We start from the raw sequence: 20873 nt of genomic DNA on the forward strand, positions 1-20873 counted from the left end.
CCGCATGGCGGTGGCGGCTGCCGGGGGCGGTGGCGGCGGCGGCCTGGGGAGGCGGCGGCCTGGCTCGGCCTGGCGTGGCCTGTCAGGGCGCGGGCGGCGGCTGCTCCAGCACCATGTCCCTGCAGTACGGGGCGGAGGAGACGCCCCTCGCCGGCAGTTACGGCCCGGCGGACTCGTTCCCAAAGGACTTCGGCTACGGCGTGGAGGAGGAAGAAGAGGAGGCGGCAGCGGCGGGCGGCGGGGTTGGGGCGGGGGCCGGCGGAGGCTGTGGCCCGGGGGGCGCTGACAGCTCCAAGCCTAGGATTCTGCTCATGGGGCTCAGGCGCAGCGGCAAGTCCTCCATCCAGAAGGTGAGTGGGGCCTCGCCGGCCCCTCTGCCCCTCCCCCTCCCTCCTCTACCCGGGGGCGCGGGTGGCCGCCGGGGGGGAGGCCCCGAGGAGGGCGGCGGCCGGGCTGTCCCAGCGCACTTTCTCTTCTCCTCCGGTGAGCAGAGCCCGGGCGCGGCCCTCGTCGGGACCCCGATCTTGGAGTCCACGCCCAGGTCAGCCGAGGCCGACTGGGTCCCCGCGCTCCCCGAGTGGCCGGAGCGAGGCAGGTGTCCGTGGCACCGCCCGGGACCTCGCCTCTGGGACCCAGCCCCTGTGCCATTCACGAAACTGAGACTTGCTCCCCGGTTCTAACTTGGAGAACTTCCCACACTCCCTCCCCGGACCCGGTTGTGTTTGTGCCTCTCACTTCAGGTGATCTGAGTTTTCAGGGCTTCCCAGGTGAGCCCCAGGGAGCAGCGTCAGAAAGAGTAGTGACTAACTCTTTGGCCTTTGTAATGCCTCCTCTTGTTACTAGTACGAAGGAGACTTCACTGTGACATTTGTGGGATTTGGGGGCTGTTCTTCCACCTATTTTAGTACTTGTGGCCCGGTGAGTATAATTACTAGTGATTGTCCCCCGTTTGTGAGTGGCTACAAAAATTTTGAGACCTGGAGAATATTTGCAGACCTTTGTCAGTCCATGTGCTTTCACTTGGGGAATGTCGGGAACGGATGGAGGGTTCCTCACTTTTTAATAAGGGGGAAATAGAGGCAGAGTTGACCTCCTTCATCAGCCATGGCTCTTACACACAAAGTGAGCTGGCGATAAAATGCTAGATACCTGGCCTTTTGCCCTTTCCACTCTGTTGCAGAGGTCTCTACAAAATAAATCTCTGCATGATATTCTGTAGACATGATGTTTTTAAGAAGTAGTCTTCTTCCACGTGTAATGGATTACTGTGTTTTATTTATCTTTTACCTTTACAGCAAAATCTGAGTACATTTATGGTAGGTTTTTAGCAAACTGATTTTCTTTTCACTTGTTACTCACTATCTAAGCCTTGGGAGTAACTATCCATTTTCCTCATCTAGAAAGTAACAGAGAGGCAAATTAGTTTTGTGTTAGAATTGTATAGATTGTGATAATTTTGATTCTTAACAATTGCCTTTACCATTTATTTGGGAGCTGTCTTTTCCCTGTCAACTCCCATTCTTTCCCCTCCCCACATGTATTCCTTCTCCCTCAATATGTCACTTTCTGCTTGGTATAATTTGCCTTTGTTTCATTTCTTCCACAAGACTGCAAACCCATTGAGGGCAGGGTCCAGTCAGTTTCATTTCTGATTATTTCTCAGAGCCTGATAAGTTTTCAGTGAACAAAACTGCTTTATAAGTTTTCATAATCTTAAAGCAGATTTTGGCAGAATTGATAGTTTTACAGAAAAAAAAAATCAAACTGAAATGAGAGACATTGCTACTGCTAGTATTGAATACAGACAGAAAATAGCAGAGAAGTTTCAGCTTTTCTGGTGATTTGGTTTCAATAATTTGGTGTCTTCTGTTAGAAGTTAAAGGATAGTGGATACCAGTGGATACACCATTCACTTTTTACCTCTTTTAAAATTTTTGCTATAGGATCAAGTTCTTTAAATTATGTTAATTCAGGGTGGAGTTCTGTATTTTAAATAAAAATTGGAGTAGTCATTAAATTGTTTTCTTTCTTTTGACAGGTGGTGTTTCATAAAATGTCACCCAACGAGACCCTCTTTTTGGAAAGTACCAACAAGATTTACAAAGATGACATTTCAAATAGCTCCTTTGTGAATTTCCAAATATGGGATTTTCCTGGGCAAATGGACTTTTTCGACCCTACTTTTGACTACGAGATGATCTTCAGGGGAACAGGAGCTTTGATATATGTCATTGATGCACAGGTAGTTAGAAATGATAATGTTTACTTTTCTTCTTTGGTGATGGAAGATGTAGGAACAAAGGAAAGTTGTTTATTTGTCATGTGCTCCTTGCAGCTTATTTCTTTGCCAGTAGATTCCCTAACAGTGCGAGAGATGTACCTGCAGAGGTGCTTTGGGAACAGGCATGCCATTGTACAAGTACAGAATATCAGATGACTAGGAGATATGGTTTATATCCCTGAGTTCTAGTTAGTGAGCAGCGTTCCGTTTTTGTTAATAGTAGATATTGCTGTACTCTATTAACTATTACAGTAGTGATGTCACTCACTGAAAAGGTCTCATTAGTGCCCATAATATAAGGAGGAATGTGAGAACTGAGTCAGTAAATATTAAAGTGAATAGTTTCTTTAGTTGCCCAAGTAGGGTTTAGCCCAAGGAGCACTTATTGAGGGCCTAGCATGTGGCGGGCACTCAGACTGATGGGATGTGTCTCCATCCTTAAGAATCTTACTTTTTCTACGCTTAAGCATTAGTTAGGAATGCTTTCTGAGTGACAGGATCTGTAATGGCTGCTTTCATATACATGACCTAATTAATGTCTTCACAAAACTGGGAGGTAGGTACTGTAATTCCGATTTTATGGATAAGTAAACTGAGATCACAGAGTTTAAGCAACCTGCTTAAAGTCACACATCTAATAAATGGCAGAGCTGGGATTACTTTAAAAATTCTATTGGGAAGAAGTGTCCATTTCCCATTTCTTTTCCTTATATTATCAGTATTAAAAATTACAAGCATTAACTTGGTAGTTGAATTCTTTATCTTGAGCGATTGAAGATCTGTTTAGTGGTATAAGTTAATGTATTTGGATGTTTGAATATTTATGAATAATTAGGATAATATATTTTCTGTGGTTGGGGAAAGAGGTAGTTTGAGGCTTTCTTAACTTAAGATTTCTTTTTAAAAAATATTTTGTTCTGACTTACAGGATGACTACATGGAGGCTTTAACAAGACTTCACATTACTGTTTCTAAAGCCTACAAAGTTAACCCAGACATGAATTTTGAGGTTTTTATTCACAAAGTTGATGGTCTGTCTGATGATCACAAAATAGAAACACAGAGGGACATTCATCAAAGGGCCAATGATGACCTTGCAGATGCTGGGCTAGAAAAACTCCACCTTAGGTAACAACCTGTGTGTTTGATATGAGAGCCCTGAAAAGTGTGTAAATATATTCCCATCTCTGTCATTACAAACACGTAGCTCTCTGTTACTGGTATACCCTTCCCAAATCTGTAATGTTTTTGATCTCTTTGTTGTTGAATTCAAGCAGGTTTGGGAGCCTAATGTTATTGAGACGTTACTTTCGCCCTTTTTTGCATTTTCCCAGAGGTGGAAGTCATGTGAAGTGTGTTTCTGTAGGTGTGTTTACAAATTCATCTCGAGAGACTGGAGTCAGGCTGTTTCCTCATGGCATAAATCTGCTTTGGGGCTCCCCTCTCTTGGTTTCATTATTATTATTATTTTTTCCTTCTTGCCTCAGTTCAGGGAATCTCTGTCGCATTTGTTGTAAAAGTCTGTAGCTTGAGCTTTCACAGTGTCTGTTTCAGTAGGAAGAGCTTTTTAAAGAGGGTACACTTTAATGTCTGGACTGTAATGTATCTTGTTTATGTATTTTAAAACACGCTTTTATGAATCTCTAAAAATTGGGTTAAGTGAGTGTATCTTATCAAGTTTAAAGAGCTCTCAAGTTTAAAGAACTGCCGATTCATAATTAAATATTAAGAAATTATTAAAGAACACCTATTAGATAGGATTGATGACTTGTGTACTTGTGTTCTGAAAGTGTATAAGAAATATTTCCTACATCTTATTTATTTTTTTATGGTTTAGGTAGAAATGACTAATAAAAAGTACCCAAGAAAATGTTCTTTTGATGATATAAACAGCTTAAAGGGGAAGCAGGCGAGAGACAAACCATAGCTATTTCCTTATCCCTGGTCTGTTATAATGACTTCTCTATAGGCTCAAGCCAACCCCCATTTTTCAACCCCTAATATTCTCTAGGGCCTCTGGCTCCAAGATCCTTCTGTTATTCTCCTAGGAAACCACATGGAAAAGTCTCATTGACCTCTAGCCTGGATTAAAATATGTGCAAGTAATTCAGGCTTTAAAAAAATTCAGCAGTATTTGTAGGAGAAAGTGAAAGTATCTTCCCATAAAATTCTTCAATCTTATTCTTCCACCATGAATGATGGATTTTAAGCCATGATTGTCCTGTGTTCTCCAGTGCCCATGGGAACCCTTCTGATCCTCTTAACACGATGTCTGTGTCCCTTTCCAGGGCATCCCGCCTCATTGGTACGCACCATCCCTTTTTCCAGTTCTCTATGGGGCCCTAGGCCTTGTTAACAGCATTCAGCTTTATTAATAACTAGCAGACCTATGGATGAGGCTGTATCTGATTTCCAATTTCCAGAAACTTAGCTTACTATAAAGTGCCCTGTGGCTTGGAGGTTCTTCCCTGCCCCCATCCACCTCCAAGCCTCATAGTTCCTGCAGGACCTTCTTACGTTGCCAAAATATTCCTTTGACCCTAGTGCCTGTGGGGGGATCATCTTGGTCTCACCTGTGCCATTGTTCTGACATCTAGATTAGAGCCCCATCTAGGTTAGCTTCTTAGGTGAGCTCTTTGAAAGTATCTTTAAATTAGGTACAAAGTGTGATATAAACAGTTATGTGTCTCTGACTTTGTAATTTGTGTTTATAATTATATAATGGATACAACTTTATAACGAAGAGTATATTCCCTGAGTGAAAAAGTAGGTACAATTGACCACACTATTATTGTTAAAGGTCTCTCTCTCGCAAATACGTGTTTTGTTAAATCTACAAATTTACTTCACTGTGCATCCTCTTAGGCCTCCAGATAGCTGTTCCATTCTCTCTAGAGCCCCTGCTCTCATCCTCCATAATATGTTATTTACATAAATTCTAAGCTCCAGTTTTATTCATTCATTTATTCACCAAATGTTTATGAGCACTCTTCAGAGTAGTGGGCCTGCAGCTGTGAGCAAGGCTGACAGAGTCTCTGTCCTCATGGAGCTTATATTCTGATGAATGAGACAGCTCAGAAGCATTTATAAATAAATGTATAGTATAATTTTAAGTGCTTACCAGTGCTGTGAAGAAAAACAAATTAGGGGAAAGGGGTTGAAAGTAATGGGTACAGGGGTACTATTTTAGGTAGGGGGGTCAGGAGGGAACTTTCCGAAGCAGTAACATTTTATTAGAGACCTGTATTGTATTCTTATTTAATGAATGTCACCTATCTCCTATGAGCTTTCTCTTGGTTTTTATCTTGGTTTTTGTCAGTTATGGGCTTAAGAAACCAAGGTTTTTGGATCAGATTGCAAAGACTTAGGTGAATATGCAGGTTTCTGCATCTGAAAATGCTTTCCTGTGTACTGCCTCAATTGCCCTCTGTGTAAATGCAATAAAGGGATGGAGAGCTACAAGCCAGGTGGGGAAACTGCATTTGTCATCTTTCATGATGGGTATGGTACACAAGATAAAGAGGCTGTATTTGAACTTACGTAAATCAAATGTTAAGAAACTTAAAATTCTATGTATCGTGATAATTGTCACTGGACTTAAGATTTTTCAAATTAATCAAACTATGTTGTGTTTTTCAGCTTTTATTTGACTAGTATCTATGACCATTCAATATTTGAAGCCTTTAGTAAGGTGGTGCAGAAACTTATCCCACAACTACCGACCTTGGAAAATCTATTAAATATCTTTATATCAGTAAGTGAGCTATTTAATTCACTGTAGTTTCTGGTTCCGTTTTTGTTGAATATATTTGTGTTATCAAGTTCTCCAAAAAATTGCTGGAATTAGTCTGACTCAAGCTTAAGGACTAATAATACAATTAAGTGTAAAGTAAGTAATAAAAACATTTAAAAAATGGCTTGAGGGCTTCCCTGGTGGCGCAGTGGTTAAGAGTCCGCCTGCCGATGCAGGGGACACGGGTTCGTGCCCCAGTTCCGGAAGATCCCACGTGCCGCGGAGCGGCTGGGCCCGTGAGCCATGGCTGCTAAGCCTGTGTGTCCAGAGCCTGTGCTCCGCAGCAGGGGAGGCCACAACAGTGAGAGGCCTGCGTACCGCAAAAAAAAAAAAAAAGGCTTGAGTTATTTTCTGAATTTTTTTCCTTAATACTCACTTTTTCTTGTTTTAAAATGCCCTGATGAGAAATTTTCTCATGCTTTCTGAATTAATATCTTCATGGTATCTGTTTCCTGACGGAAGAGTAGAAAGTAGGGTAGATTGGGTTTTGGGAATTGGACTTAATCTCTGCCTTATTGGAGGTCACATTGAAAAATTGATCCTTTCCTTGCTAACTGTAATCTGTGTCATATTTCACATTACTTATTTTGAGGATTCAGCTTAATAAAAGAGGATATTCTTCCAATAAATTTAGCATTCAGCCACTATATTTCCCAAACATTTCTTTGAAGGACTCAATGTATAGTGATCCCCAATTCTTTGGGCTTTTTGGGTTATGCTAGATGTTGACGTGAAACATTCTTTGCCACATCAAGCCTTTCTGGTAGCAAGGTCATTTGAATCAGAGATTGATTATTGCCCCAAAAAGGATTATTGAAAATGTAGCATGGCTTGATTTTTGGAGATTTTTTTGGGTGTGTGTGTGGCATCTTAGGAAATAATTCATTTAAGTAAAGAGGATGAAGAAAAAACAAATTTGACTGGTGCGATTATGTCAGTAAATCAGAGCAGAGAAATAATTCCACTTTTATTCTTTGGATAAGAGACGTGTCTCCTAAGCAAGTACTATTTGCTCTTTTGGTTTTAGGTTGTATAATTAAAAATGCTCTTGGATGTTAATCAGTGATTCAAGATCTTTGATAAGTTTACAAATTGTGATTCTTAAAAAATGAACACTCAATTTTGTTTTTTCAAGAATTCAGGTATTGAAAAAGCTTTTCTCTTCGATGTTGTCAGCAAAATCTACATTGCAACAGACAGTTCTCCTGTGGATATGCAGTCATATGAACTTTGCTGTGACATGATTGATGTTGTAATTGATGTGTCTTGTATATATGGGTAAGTCGTACATATATATTTCTGCAAGATCTCAGATACGGGGAAGACTACCAGCTTGATTTGTCAGGGGGATTAATTTCTGAGGCGTCTAGCAAGTAGTGTAAGAAGTAGAATTGTTCTGACCATAGTGCTTCAACTTGGAGCATGATTTCTGTGTGGGTGGGCTGCTGGGTCTTACTCCTTCAGCATAGGTGGATAAGACCGGTGTGACTAGTGCCAGACTCACTATCACTGAAAGTTTCACCCGCTATTATTTGGGGGGTTTGTACTGTGTCTTCTCACTACTGCAACTTAGCTAGATCAATAAATAAGATTAATTTATTTAAAACACTCTGAATAACGAAGTATGTACTGGTTCCTAATTTAATCTCAGGTTTTGTGGAACTGAGGGATCCTTAATCTTTCAGAGAGCTCAGAAACAAGGAAATCAGAATTCTGGATGTCAGAAGAACTTATAAACATTTGACCTATACATCTAAGTTTCCAAAATAAGTCTCTAAAATATAAACTCTTGTTTTATGCATATTTACCGCACTCTATACAGAAATTTGTAAAAGCTGGCAAAGAAGTGATTTTGTAGAATAACCCAGAGGTTAGGTGAAAACTTTGGTGAACTTACTGGTGTTTCAAAAGCCAGTAACCTCTGCAGCCTCTAATAGCCCTGATTCATCTCATGTATTAATGTCAGTCCTCACAATGCACTTTCTCGATGCTCTGACATTACCTTTGCTTTCTGATACCTGTGTCCTTTATCTGTTGTTCCTCTCTGCTCCACCTAGTCTAAATTCCTCTTTCATCTCTCTGTCCCTACCCTTTACCTTGCTCTCTCTGCCTAACCTTGTCAGTGTCTTTGTCCAGCTGCCTCTGGGTAGGAGAATGCATTTGTGTTACCTCTTCTTTACCTGTCTATTCTTGTCTTGCATTCCTGTCTCTTTTTCAGTTTTGTGATTATATGCTCTCCTTTGTTTTTATTCTTTCCACAGTGAAAATGAGATTTTGTCCGTAGGTTATGCAGAAGAGTTTCATGTTCCTATTCCTAATTTTAAAAATGGATGAATAGAACATTCGCTTTTTCTTTAAAATAAATCAAATTTTCATAAATCAAATTTAGTTATAAAGTTTATTTTCAGTATAAGGTACACTGTAAACTACATTATATATGATAAAGTGCATTATAAAAAAGAAGAGAAATAGCCATTACTTCGTATTCTTAACACAATACATGTGTGCAATTCAGTATGCTTTATTGAAGTTCAGTTTGCTGCTTATTTGATTTTTTTTTTTTTTTTTTGGCTGCATTGGGCTTTCATTGCGCACGGGCTTTCTCTAGTTGCGGCGAGCAGGGCTACTGTTTGTTGCAGTGCGCGGGCTTCTCATTGCAGTGGCTTCTCATATTGCGGAGCACGGGCTCTAGGTACATGGGCTTCAGTAGTTGTGGCACGCGGGCTCAGTAGTTGTGGCTTGCGGGCTCTAGAGTGCAGGCTCAGTAGTGTGGTGCACAGGCTTAGTTGCTCTGTGGCATGTGGGATCTTTCTGGACCAGGAATCGAACTCGTGTCCCCTGCGCTGGCAGGCAGTTTCTTAACCACTGTGCCACCAGGAAGTCCTGCTTACTTGACTCTTGATTTATGTTTTTTGAACGGGACCGTATTTATTGATTTTAGTTTTTGTATTTACTCCTTTTTCACTGATGGCAGTTTTCATATTTCAGGTCCTTCTTTATTTGTAGAGGGTGTCAGCGCCAATTAGTGTGAGGGAATGTTGGAAACCTGCTGTGTTCCATGCATCCTAGGTGAAGAAGGTGATGTGAGCGCATGGAATGAATACTGCAGCATGGGCTGGGCACCCATAGCTAAACACAGCTTCTGTTCCAATAAGGGAGAGCGGGCATTCTCCTTTCTCAAAAGACGTTCAGGAAACTGGGTGGAAACCCTTATTGTTGTGCAAATGTGACAAAATGCTGAGTTGGGAAACCTCTAATGGATGATACTTTGTTTTAAAACAGGTTAAAGGAAGATGGAAGTGGAAGTGCTTACGACAAAGAATCTATGGCCATCATCAAGCTGAATAACACAACGGTCCTGTATTTAAAGGAGGTGACTAAATTTTTGGCACTGGTCTGCATCCTTAGGGAAGAAAGTTTTGAACGAAAAGGTAATGCATTTTAAAAAGATTTCTTTAAGTTCTTTGTCATAATTTCTTAGGTTCTTGAAAGCAAGAAAAAACAATATTGCAGTGTTAGAGGATTTACCAGCTCAAACTCCTTTTGTGCCTTCCCGTCCACGTACAGTGCAGACTTTCTCCTGCCTTCTTTTGGTCTTTTATTTTAAATCAAGTTTTTTATTCCAGGCTCTCTCATTTTACATCCTTCCATTACCTGTCTTAACTGCCTACGGTTTGGCTTCCACCTGAACCAGTCTGCTGAAGCTGTTTGAGAGGTTACTAGGTCTTTTTCTTGCTGCATTCAGTGGCCTTTTCTCATTCTGTGGCCTCTTCAGGCTTCTGAAGCATGTGCTGTCAATCCCTCCTCCCTCAAGCTTTCTTCTCTCTGCTTCCCTAAAGCAGAACTCCCCGGGTTCTTCTATGTGTTTGTTTCTCTGACCACCTGTCCTGTTTCTTCTGTTTTTCTTTTTCTGAGTGTTCTTCAGAGCCAGGTCTCCTGCTCACTTCTTCACTTAATTCTCCTGGTCAGCGCATCTCATCCATGCCTTCAGTTAATCTTCCCTGTGTAGTTGATTGAAAAATTCACCTCTCCAACTCTGGCTTGGGCCTGTGTTTCCATCCTGTGTTTGGAGCTATTAGTAAGACATCTTCACTTAAATATTTTATCTTGTCCATGGTGTCAAAAACTGATGAATATTTTCCCCTTTGTTTCACGACCATCCCAGCTACTCTACTTCTGTTCCTCGTTACGCCATTTTTCTGGTGTCCAAGCTTAGCTATGTGCAGTCAGGTAATCGTATGGTGTAATTGCCCATGAGGCTCTTGCAGATCATCTCACAGAGAGCATTCTGTGTTTTCCTTTTTCTGTTCTTTTCCTGTGTTTACATTCAGTTTTCACCAAATCTTACCATTTGTTTCTTGGAACTGTTTCTCGGGTGTCCTTTCCATTTACACTGTTGGTGACTCCAATCCAGGTCCTCATTCCTCCAGCCTGTGGTGCTGCATTCAACATATATATTAATGGCTCAGCATGTATCATCTTTTATTCTAAAGGCAGACTAGGTTTCAGAAAATTCCTTTTATCATGTTATTTAACTACTCAAGGATCTATAGTAACTCTTATTCACTGCAACAAGTCCCTGCTTTTCTGCTTGGGTTTTGTGATATTAATTAATATTGAATGAATTAATATTATTTCACTGATGTTGATATTAATGAAATATTTTAGATATACAAAGTGTTTTGGGTACAACAAAAATGTGAGTATTCACCTTTGAGCTTAAGAACTGAAACATGACAAATACATATTTGTCTTCTGTGTGTTTCTCAGTTGAAACCCCCTCTTGCGCTCTGTTGAATGTAGTGTTTTCTTTTTCCTGTGCATGATTTAGTCTTTCACTTCATATCTATCCTTAAACAATATAGGGTATTGTGTATCTTTGTGTAAATGATGTCCAAATGTAAGTTGTCTTCTGCAAGTTGCTTGTTTCTCTTCATTCAAGATTGTTTTTGAGAATTATCCGTATCGATAGGTGTAGCTCCAGTTCGTCCATTCAGTTGTCACTGCCACACAGTAGTCTATGGATTGCATATACCACAATTTATATTCTTCTTGCTGGGCATCTAGATGATTTTTAAGATTACAAATAGTTTTGCAAGAAATGCTCATGAACAAATTTGCCTTTGCACATATGGAGAATTTCTCAAGAGTAATAAGTATTTAGGAGTGGAATTTATAGAGGACATATGTCTTCAGCTTTATTAGGCATTATTGAATTGCTCTCCAAAATGGCTTTATTTTCACCCCAGACAGTGCTTTGTGGGAGTTCTTGTCACTTCATGTCCTTGATAATGTTTGATATTGTTAGACTGTTTAGTTATTGTCAGTCTGGTAGGTGTGAAATGGTATCTCATTTGGCTCTGGTTTTTATTTCTTTAATTACGGGTTAGAGCAAGCATCTTTTTCACTGCAGGTACCCTTTTATGTCTGTTCAGGTGTCTTCTCTGGTAATTTATCTGTTCATATACTTTTATCTTTTTTGTACTGTGTCTTTTTTGTACTTAGGAGTTCATTATTTTTCTCCATTCTAATCTTTTTTTTTTTTTTGCGGTACGCGGGCCTCTCACCGTTGCAGCCTCTCCCGTTGCGGAGCACAGGCTCCGGACGCGCAGGCTCAGCGGCCATGGTTCACAGGCCCAGCCGCTCCGCGGCATGTGGGATCTTCCCGGACCGGGGCACGAACCAGTGTCCCTTGCATCGGCAGGCGGACTCTCAACCACTGCGCCACCAGGGAAGCCCTCTCCATTCTAATCTTTAAAAATTTAAAAAACTTTTGGCTATGGAAATTTTCAGATATACACAAAAGTAGACTAGTACAGCGATTCCATGTACCCATCTCCCTGCTTTCACAGTCATCAAGACATGGTCAGTCTTATTTGCTGTATATCCTCCTCACAACTAAATTATTATCTTTTGCTCTTCTGTTGTGGAAACTATCAAACATAAAAAAGTAGAGAAAATAATGTGAGGAACCCCTTTTTATCTATCACTCAGATTCAACAGTTATCAAAATCATAGCCATTCTTATTTGCTTGCTATACCTTTTTCCCTACTGGGTTATTTTGTTTTTGTTTTTTTTATTTTGCGGTACGTGGGCCTCTCACTGCTGTGGCCCCTCCCGTTGCGGAGCACAGGCTCTGGACGTGCAGGCTCAGCAGCCGTGGCTCACGGGCCCAGCCGCTCCGCGGCTTGTGGGATCCTCCCAGACCGGGGCACGAACCCGTGTCCCCTGCGTCGGCAGGCGGACTCCCACCCACTGCGCCACCAGGGAAGCCCCCTACTGGGTTATTTTGAAGCAAATCTCTAACATCAAATCATTTTGTCTATACAGATTTCAGCAGGTGTCTGTAAGAGGTAGTGCGCTTTTTAAAGCATAGCAGTATTACCATCAGTAGTTGTGTAAAAAAACCCCCAAAAAACAGTGATTTCATAATATCATCAAATATCCAGCCAGTGTTCACATTTCCTTGATTGTCAGTTTAATTTTACCATTTGCATAGAAGTCAGTTTTAATGTAGTTGAACTTAATAAAACTTTTATTTTTTTCCTGAATCTGAAGGACCTCTGTAATTTGACTCTAACCTGCTTATTTAGACTCCATTCTCAGTACTTTTCCCCAAAATTCTCTGCCCCTATCTCCAGCCAGACCAGTTTGTTTCCTGTTTTCCACCTGTGTGCTGTGTTTCCTCATTGCCAGCTCCCTGCTGTTGTCTTGTGATTCTGCTCTCCCTTCCTGCCTGATTAAATCCTGCCCGTATCCTCAGAGCTCTGCCTCACACCTGGAGCTTTCATTGCTGCTTTTGCCCTGCACTTGGCTCTCCCACCTTTGGACTTCTTTCACAGTAGTCATTTTAACATCAGATTGTTGTGATTTCTTTCTCGTGTGCTGTCTTTACGTCCCAGTATCCTCGAGGACGTAAGTCCTTTCTTTCTGCTCTGCCCTTCTCAGCACTGGCTTCTATTCTCAAGTTCTCCTCGTGATCTGGAATGGCCCCTGGAGCTCCAGCAATCTTATCCATATTCTGGACATTAAGGAGGAATGGGGAGGAATAGGGAAGTCTTCCTTTTAAGGAGACTTCACACAAGTCTCACACACTTGCATTTATCTCAGTGGCCAGAATTGGTCATATGTCCATACGTACCTGTAGGGAGCCCTTTGTTTGACCGAAATCTTACTTGGAAGCCAGTTCATAGAGCAGATGAGGACGGAGCTGCCTTACCTCCCGTATAGGGGAAGCAGGCTTCCTGAGACTCTGCCTGATGGGCCTCTCTGACACCTCCCAACCCCATGGCTCTACTAAGCAGTTTGCAAAACTGTTCCAACTGTTCACTTCAGCTTTTCTTTGGCTGCCTCAGAGACTTGTAAAAGGAAAAGCTTGATAAATCAAAAAGTATTTTACTTTGACTTTAGATTTCATTGTAAATTTTCTTAGCAAATTTGTCTTCCTGATTGCTTTTTTATTTACCCTGTTCACTTCCAGGCCCCAGAGGTAACCAGTGTTAACACTTGGGCATACGCTTCATCATGTTTCCAGTGTGAAGAATTCCTCAATTGGATATATGTTTTTAAATACATATCAATTATTTTTTTCCGTCACCAAATGTTTCCTAGTAGATAGTCTCACAGTTGACATTCAGGAGGCCTAATCTCCTCTTTCTCTTCTGCAGGTTTAATAGACTACAACTTCCATTGTTTCCGAAAAGCTATTCATGAGGTTTTTGAGGTGGGTGTGACTTCTCACAGGAGCTGTGGTCACCAGACCAGTGCCCCCAGCCTGAAAGCATTGACACACAACGGCACGCCGCGAAATGCCATCTAGCCTGAATGCCGGTGGTCGGGGTCTGTGCCAGCTTATTCCTCACTCCAGGGTCAGATGCCATGTGCTACAGGACATGGAAGTTGCCGCTTGTGGTAGTCTGGTGCCTGTTGCACTAGAGACAAGGGGTAGAGTTTCTCATTTGGATGAAAACCCCTTCAACCAGTGGTGTGCAACTGAAGCTACTATTTCTTTTTTTTAAAAAAATGGCAAAAAAGAATTCTATAGACCACAGACCTCAAGTGTCTTTCTCCTCTTGGGGGTCCTACTTTAAGTAGTTGGGATATTTTGGACCTGGAGATAACATCACTTACCCATCCTTACCAGAGAATGTTGCTGTCAATTACCAGTTGAAAATAATAGAAAGAACTGAGTTTTTATATGCTTCGCTTAGATTTTCATTTGAGTAGTCTCTGAAAATCCTGCCTTGCTTAAGTTCTAACACTGCCTCTCAGATTTCAATTTTGGACCTTGCACACCTCAGACCTTCTAAATGCATTTGCTTGCTAACTCAGAAGACACATGGTCTGACTGCAGCAAAGGACATTTCTGTATTTGTTTCTGAGGAGATGAGAAAATTTTATGCTGCATCAAGTCAAGAGCAAGGCTCAACAGTGGCCGCTGCATTAGTTCCCTCGAAAGTGTTGAAGAACAAACTTTAAAACAGAAGAAAATTTTTGCACCTGTGTTTTGGGTACCAGATATCTGGGTTCTTGCTCCCACGTTAGATAAATGATTCTGATCACTGTAACAAAGGGAATTAAAAAAAATTTTGTTTTCCCCGCAATCTCCTCCTCTAGGAGGGAAATGCATTATGTCACTGAATTATGTAGCTCACTTTTCTTTCAACTTGATACCAGCCCGCACATTCCTTTTATTCTAAGCTATCGAGATCCTTTAAGAATTGCTGTTTTGTTGACCCTGAATGACCCTCAGGCGCTGGTGGACTGTCCACTGGGACTGAGGAGAGCACATTGGCACCACGACGTGTCGTTAAACATACTTCGTCTTCAGTATTCTGACGCCAAGTGTCAACTGTGGTACTTTCTTCACCTAGGATATTAATTCATAATTGTTTCTTTTTGTTGAAGGTTGATACCCTTTTCCATCGACTTAAACTTACACGTTATTTTTACTCCACATGCCCAGTAGTCATGTATTCCAAAGCCACTGGACCACTTGAGTACATAAGTGCCACTGTTTAATGAAATATGTATATTCAGGTCTGTAAACCTAACAGTGTGACTTGGAGTGCTTCCTGCAGACGATTCTGACTGTTGAGTATTTACATGGACCATGGTGATATCCAAAAAAAAAAAATGCTTTTATATTTATAGATTATTTCATTGAACTATATAAAATGGGTATCAATAAATGTATTTACTCCAGAATAAGTTTTTTATTTGCCTAAGGTAATAGAAGGTTGGGGTGATGGAACATTGGCTTGTCCCGCTCTGTCATCCATTTCTTCTTTTGCTGCCTCATATGGTTAAAATGCCTTATGTTTCAAGACTTCAAGTTCTGTCCTGTTGCAGGAATTTCATGCCTTGTGTCCAGATACCATCTCCTGGCCCGTTTCTGTTTAGGGTAGGAGGTCTAGGTAAAAATGGTGTTTCATACCAACAGATCTCACTCATGGTGGGGAGTGTCCAGGGCCTGGCATAATTAATGTATGATATCCAAACCAGGAAGTGGTTCAGGGGATGAGATGAATAGAATACACTATACAAAATTTGCACTGATTCCAGCTCATTTTTCATCAGTTTCTGAGCTACTCATTATTGACCCTTCAATGTTAATTTCTGCTTACATAGTTAGGTTGGGTCTCAACTGGTTGGAGTAAAGTATACATCAGTTTATAGAAAGGAGGGAAGTAGAGGTTGAAAGATCTTTAATTTCATGACTGGATTACTTTAATTTTAAAACAATTGGAAATCACAAAAATAGATTTAAAAAAAAAGCTTAAAATACTATCTAATCCTGTATCCTTTCTCAAATTATGGGAACTGAGGTCCAGAGGAGTAAAGAACATTGTCTAGGGTAATAGACGGGATGAACATGTTAAACTCCAAATCAGGATACTGTTGAGAGTGGAAGGGATGCCATTAATAATTATGCCAGAGCAATGGGTGTAAACTACGCTGTTCTGGGTAAACCAGGGGGCAACCCAGTCATAGATCTAGTTAGTAGTGAAGTGGGGGCCTGTGCTGCAGACCTGTCAGCCCAGTGCTGCCTGCCTTCATCTCCAGCCTCAGGCTCCCATTGGCTCAATGGAGATGATGCCTCAAGATGAGTGTACCATGGCATATAGGTGCCCAAGAAATATTTTTTCGTACTACTGTGGAAAATTATAAATTCAGGGAGTGATTAAGGAGAACAGGTGAAAAGTGATGGAATAGAAATAAAGTGAATGAAGAAAGGGGACAACTCAGGAAAAGGAAATGGAAAAATCAGAAAACTATCAAGGAGGGTTTGCCTGAAATGTTTTGCATCTCAATGGGTGTTTATCTTCAACTGGCTACCTCAGAGAGCTGGGAGAGATGGTGAAATAAAACGTTTTAAATCTTTTGCAGCAGGGTGTTTGAGCTGTTCTACATACCACTACCTCTCCTGTTCACACACATTCATACATACACACATTCACACGTGCACGTGTGTACACACACAGACACGTATGTAATGATATCCCAATACAGAATGCTCAAGGTATTTGGAATTGTATTAATTTACCTCCTACGTTTAGAATTCTGTGTGTACACAGAGAAACAAGCAATTTTAAAGATAAAATTATGATTGTCACAAGTTTAATGTGTGTGATTCGTGGGCTTTGTTAAGATTCTCTATCTGTCCTGTTTTGTTTTGCAAATGCTGAAAGCTCTTCCAGTTATATCCAGAAGAGGTTAATTAGTGGATATCATTATTGTTTTTCACCTAAGCTAGCAAAGTAACTTTAAACACTCCCCTTCTTTCCCCCAGAAACCCTGAAGGAACACAGTCTTCCAAGGGACTATAGGTGGCAGCTGGGCATAGCTGGAGTGTATTTCTGTTAATAGCATCTTCCTTGAACTGCTCCTACAGAGTTGGGAGTCTGGACGTGTAAAGAGCACGCAGGAGGGACATGAAGGGACAGCACCTACTACAGATTATTTCAGGTGGTTTCTATGGGTATTACCTCATGTAATCGTCACAGTACCTGGTGAGGTAGGTCCTCTATTCTATTTGCAGATGGGGAAACAGGCCTGGAGAGGCCTAATAGTGGTGGAGCTAGAATTGGAATCCATGCAGTTTGATTCTAGAACCTGCATCCTTAAATCACCACTTGACCTTGCTTCCCTAGTAGGGAGGGAGGATTTACTCATGGGGTGTTTTGCAGAACATGAATTCTATAGTTAAACTTTGGAAACAGCCTTCTGTAGTCTCTTGGAGATGTACTATGTACAGTCAAATATTCTCTGAAAAGACCTGCAATAGAGAAATCTGTTTACCTTGGTTTATATCCCATGTTCCTAAGTTTGACTGTTTTAAGAAATGCCTATTCAAGCAGCATATAATACATATACCAAAGGACACTTTACTGGAATATTTTCAGTGGGATTGGAAATAGGATTTTTATTCCATTTCCCAAGTGTCTTAATACAACCTTTAGTGGACTGGTGGTAAAATAAGAGGAAATTTTGTGCATTTTCACAATTGAGATTAGTAGCTCAAGCTGCTCCTTCAGCCTGGAATCTGTCTCCCTTGGCTTATAGAAATTCTGTTCATCCTACCAGGGTCAGCTTAAATGCCATATCTTCTACAAAAGCCCTCTAACCACTCCCCCTCCCCAGCACCTTGACGTGGGTGGGTCTGTTCTCTGCTTCCTTGGTGACTTGCTCATCACCTGTCCTTATAGGTAGTGACGGGGAAAGTGTATTTTCTACTCTGTAGTTTCTCCAGTATGCCGTATGCTGAAGAAAACCCGTGCTCATTTAAATGTCCCTCATTGTAGCTTTTTTTTTTTTCTTTTTTTTTGCGGTACGCGGGCCTCTCACTGTTGTGGCCTCTCCTGTTGCGGACGCGCAGGCTCAGCGGCCATGGCTCACGGGCACAGCCGCTCCACGGCATGTGGGATCTTCCCGGACCCGGGCACGAACTCGTGTCCCCTGCATCGGCAGGCGGACTCTCAACCACTGCGCCACCAGGGAAGCCCCCCCTCATTGCAGCTTTCATGTGAAGGCAGTGATGCTTTTCTGGTGTGGGCAGTAGCTTGTCTAGCTTTTTACCCGGTCTGGCTGCAGTGTCCATTTCCTTAGTGCTTGACCTCTAGGTGGCGGTGTTGTATTATTTAAACTCAAGCTTTCCGGCTCCTGCCCGTTGGCTCTGTTCTGAAAGTTTAAATTACCTGTATCACCCAAGTGTACACTTAACTTAGAGATCCAAAGGATTGCTTAAGTTATTTCTCCTGAAATCATATTCAGTGATGACTTGAGACACTGTATTGGAAGTGAAGCAGTTTGTGATTTTCACTTTTTCTATTCATTATCAGCTTTTTAACAAGGGGTTGGAGAGGATGAAGGTCATAACATTCTTTGTTTCATGGATTACGGGTTACAAAGGGGCTTTAAGAAGACCACACCATCCTCATGCCTATAGCAGGCAGAACGACTTGTTCCCTAAGCCATCTGCTGTAGATGTGTATGCTCTTAAAGACTCCCATGGAAGGAAATGCCACATATTTGAATGATAATATCTGCTTTCATCACTTTCTTTTGCCTCAGATGAGGTTTGTTGTAATTATTTCACACTTGAGAGCTAAAACACTGCAAAGGAAAGGCTTTGGCACATTATCCTTCCACGGGCATATCATCTCTCCACAAGCCCCAGCTGTGACTTCGTTCTACAAAGACAAATTTTAATGTAAAAAGAACTAGATACATCAATGCATCTTCAGAACTGTTTAAAATGTAATTGAGAAAATTGCAAAAGGACAGTTATAATGAGGAACTTAGTGGAAGGAAACTAGTAACCCCCTGACCCCTCCAAGTACCCGTTACTACCAACGTGTCTCTGGAAAAGTGCTGCAACTTCCACTGTAAGATCCTTATACTTTAAAAAGCAACTTTTTGTTCAACATTGCTAATTATTAGAGAAATGCAAATCAAAACTACAATGAGGTATCACCTCATGCTGGTTAGAATGGTCTACAAATAATAATAATGTACAAATAATAAATGTATACAAATACTAAATGGTGGAGAGGGTGTGGAGAAAAGGCAACCCTCTTACACTGTTGCAGCCACTGTGGAAAACCTTTTTAAGGAGGTTCCTTAAAAAACTAAAAGCAGGGCTTCCCTGGTGGCGCAGTGGTTGGGAGTCCGCCTGCCGATGCAGGGGACATGGGTTCGTGCCCCGGTCCGGGAAGATCCCACATTCCGCGGAGCGGCTGGGCCCGTGAGCCATGGCCGCTGAGCCTGCACGTCCGGAGCCTGTGCTCCGCAACGGGAGAGGCCACAACAGTGAGAGGCCCGCATACCACACACACAAAACAACAAAAAACTAAGAGTAGAGCTACCATATGATCCAGCAATCCCACTCCAGGGCATATATTCAGAAAAGATGAAAACTCTAATTCAAAAAGATGCATGCACCCCAATGTTCATAGCAGCACTACTTACAGTAGCCAAGACATGGAAGCAACCTAATGTCCCTCGACAGAGGAATGGATAAAGATGTGGTACATATATACAATGGAATATTACTCAGCCATAAAAAAGGAATGAAATAATGCCATTTGCAGCAAACATGAATGGACCTAAATATTATCATACTAAGTGAAGTAAGTCAGAGAAAGACAAATAATCGTGTGATATCACTTATATGTAGAATCGAAAAAATGATACAAATGAACTTATTTACAAAACAGAAACAGACTCACAGGCATAGAAAACAATCTTATGGTTAACAAAGGGGAAGGGGGGAGAGGGATAAATTAGGAGTTTGGGATTAACAGATACACACTACTATATATATAATAAACAACAAGGATGTACTGTATAGCACAGGGAACTATATTCAATATCTTGTAATAACCTATAATGGAAAAGAATCTGAAAAACATACATGTATGTGTATATATATACATATATATAGTTATATAGTTATATATAGTTATATATATATATATATAAAACTGAATCACTTTACCGTGTACCTTAAACAAATACAACATTGTAAATCTACTATACTTCAATTAAGAAAAGCATCTTTTGAGCTAAAGTGATGAAATATCAGGAGACATGTGACAATTAATTTGGTTTAATACAACATAGCCTGCAGAACAGACAGAAGCTTGGTCTGTAAAAATGGAATATTAATCTTCTACAATGTTCTTTTTGCTGTTTTTCTTTTTTTTTTTGCCTGCATGGCATGCAGGATCTTAGTTCCCCAACCAGGGATCAAACCTGTGCCCCCTGCAGTGGGAGCACAAGTATTAACCACTGGACCACCGGGGAAGTCCCTTGGTTTTGTTTTTTAAGAGAGGAGCTGGTACACTCATTTTGATAAGTTGTATATACTCTTTCCTTTGTTCTCTCCCCTGTCTCTATTCAAATAGGCATGCAAACTTCCCGTTCCAGGTAATGAGTCAGCTGAGAAGGGAATGTTAATTTATTTGAGCCTATCTTATTCCGAAAAGCAATGGTGGAACTCTCTGTACTGGGGCCTTGTCCCAGCAAGGCATTGGCTTTACAGTTTTTCAAGATGAGCTAAGAAGTAGACCTAGAGCCCTAACCATTTCCCAATAGCTGTGTTTGGAAATTGGAGCTGCCTGCCGTTTCTGTGCTTGGAGGATGCTTTATTGCTGCATTGTAGTTCTTCCTGGTTAGAAGAGAAGATTCTAGGACTGAAGGTTCCTTGGGCTCTGTTTCCTCACTACATGACCCCTGTGGCAGGGTATTGATGGAAATGGGATCATTGAGAAAGGCAGGCTATTTGGCAAAAAGAA

General features: G+C 41.2%; 1 protein-coding gene across 1 annotated transcript; it reads left to right on the forward strand.

Moving 5' to 3' along the window:
* Positions 1-9: 9 nt before the first annotated feature.
* On the forward strand, positions 10-16699 carry RRAGC (Ras related GTP binding C). The gene is made up of 7 exons (XM_030868593.3): positions 10-350; positions 2039-2242; positions 3210-3409; positions 5921-6035; positions 7210-7352; positions 9357-9505; positions 13743-16699. The coding sequence occupies exons 1-7, from the start codon at positions 114-116 to the stop codon at positions 13892-13894; spliced, it is 1200 nt and encodes a 399-aa protein (XP_030724453.1). The 5' UTR covers positions 10-113; the 3' UTR covers positions 13895-16699.
* Positions 16700-20873: the final 4174 nt, after the last annotated feature.

The sequence above is a fragment of the Globicephala melas genome, chromosome 1 (genome assembly GCF_963455315.2).
Source record: "Globicephala melas chromosome 1, mGloMel1.2, whole genome shotgun sequence".
Classification (NCBI taxonomy): domain Eukaryota; kingdom Metazoa; phylum Chordata; class Mammalia; order Artiodactyla; family Delphinidae; genus Globicephala; species Globicephala melas.

What these genes read in the sequence shown, in the direction of transcription:
- RRAGC (XM_030868593.3), top strand. Translation starts at nt 114, where the DNA reads ATGTCCCTGCAGTACGGGGCGGAGGAGACGCCCCTCGCCGGCAGTTAC. An exon ending in GATGTGTCTTGTATATATGG is followed by an intron (nt 7,353 to 9,356) that starts GTAAGTCGTACA and finishes GTTTTAAAACAG; the next exon opens with GTTAAAGGAAGATGGAAGTG. An exon ending in AGAAAGTTTTGAACGAAAAG is followed by an intron (nt 9,506 to 13,742) that starts GTAATGCATTTT and finishes TCTCTTCTGCAG; the next exon opens with GTTTAATAGACTACAACTTC.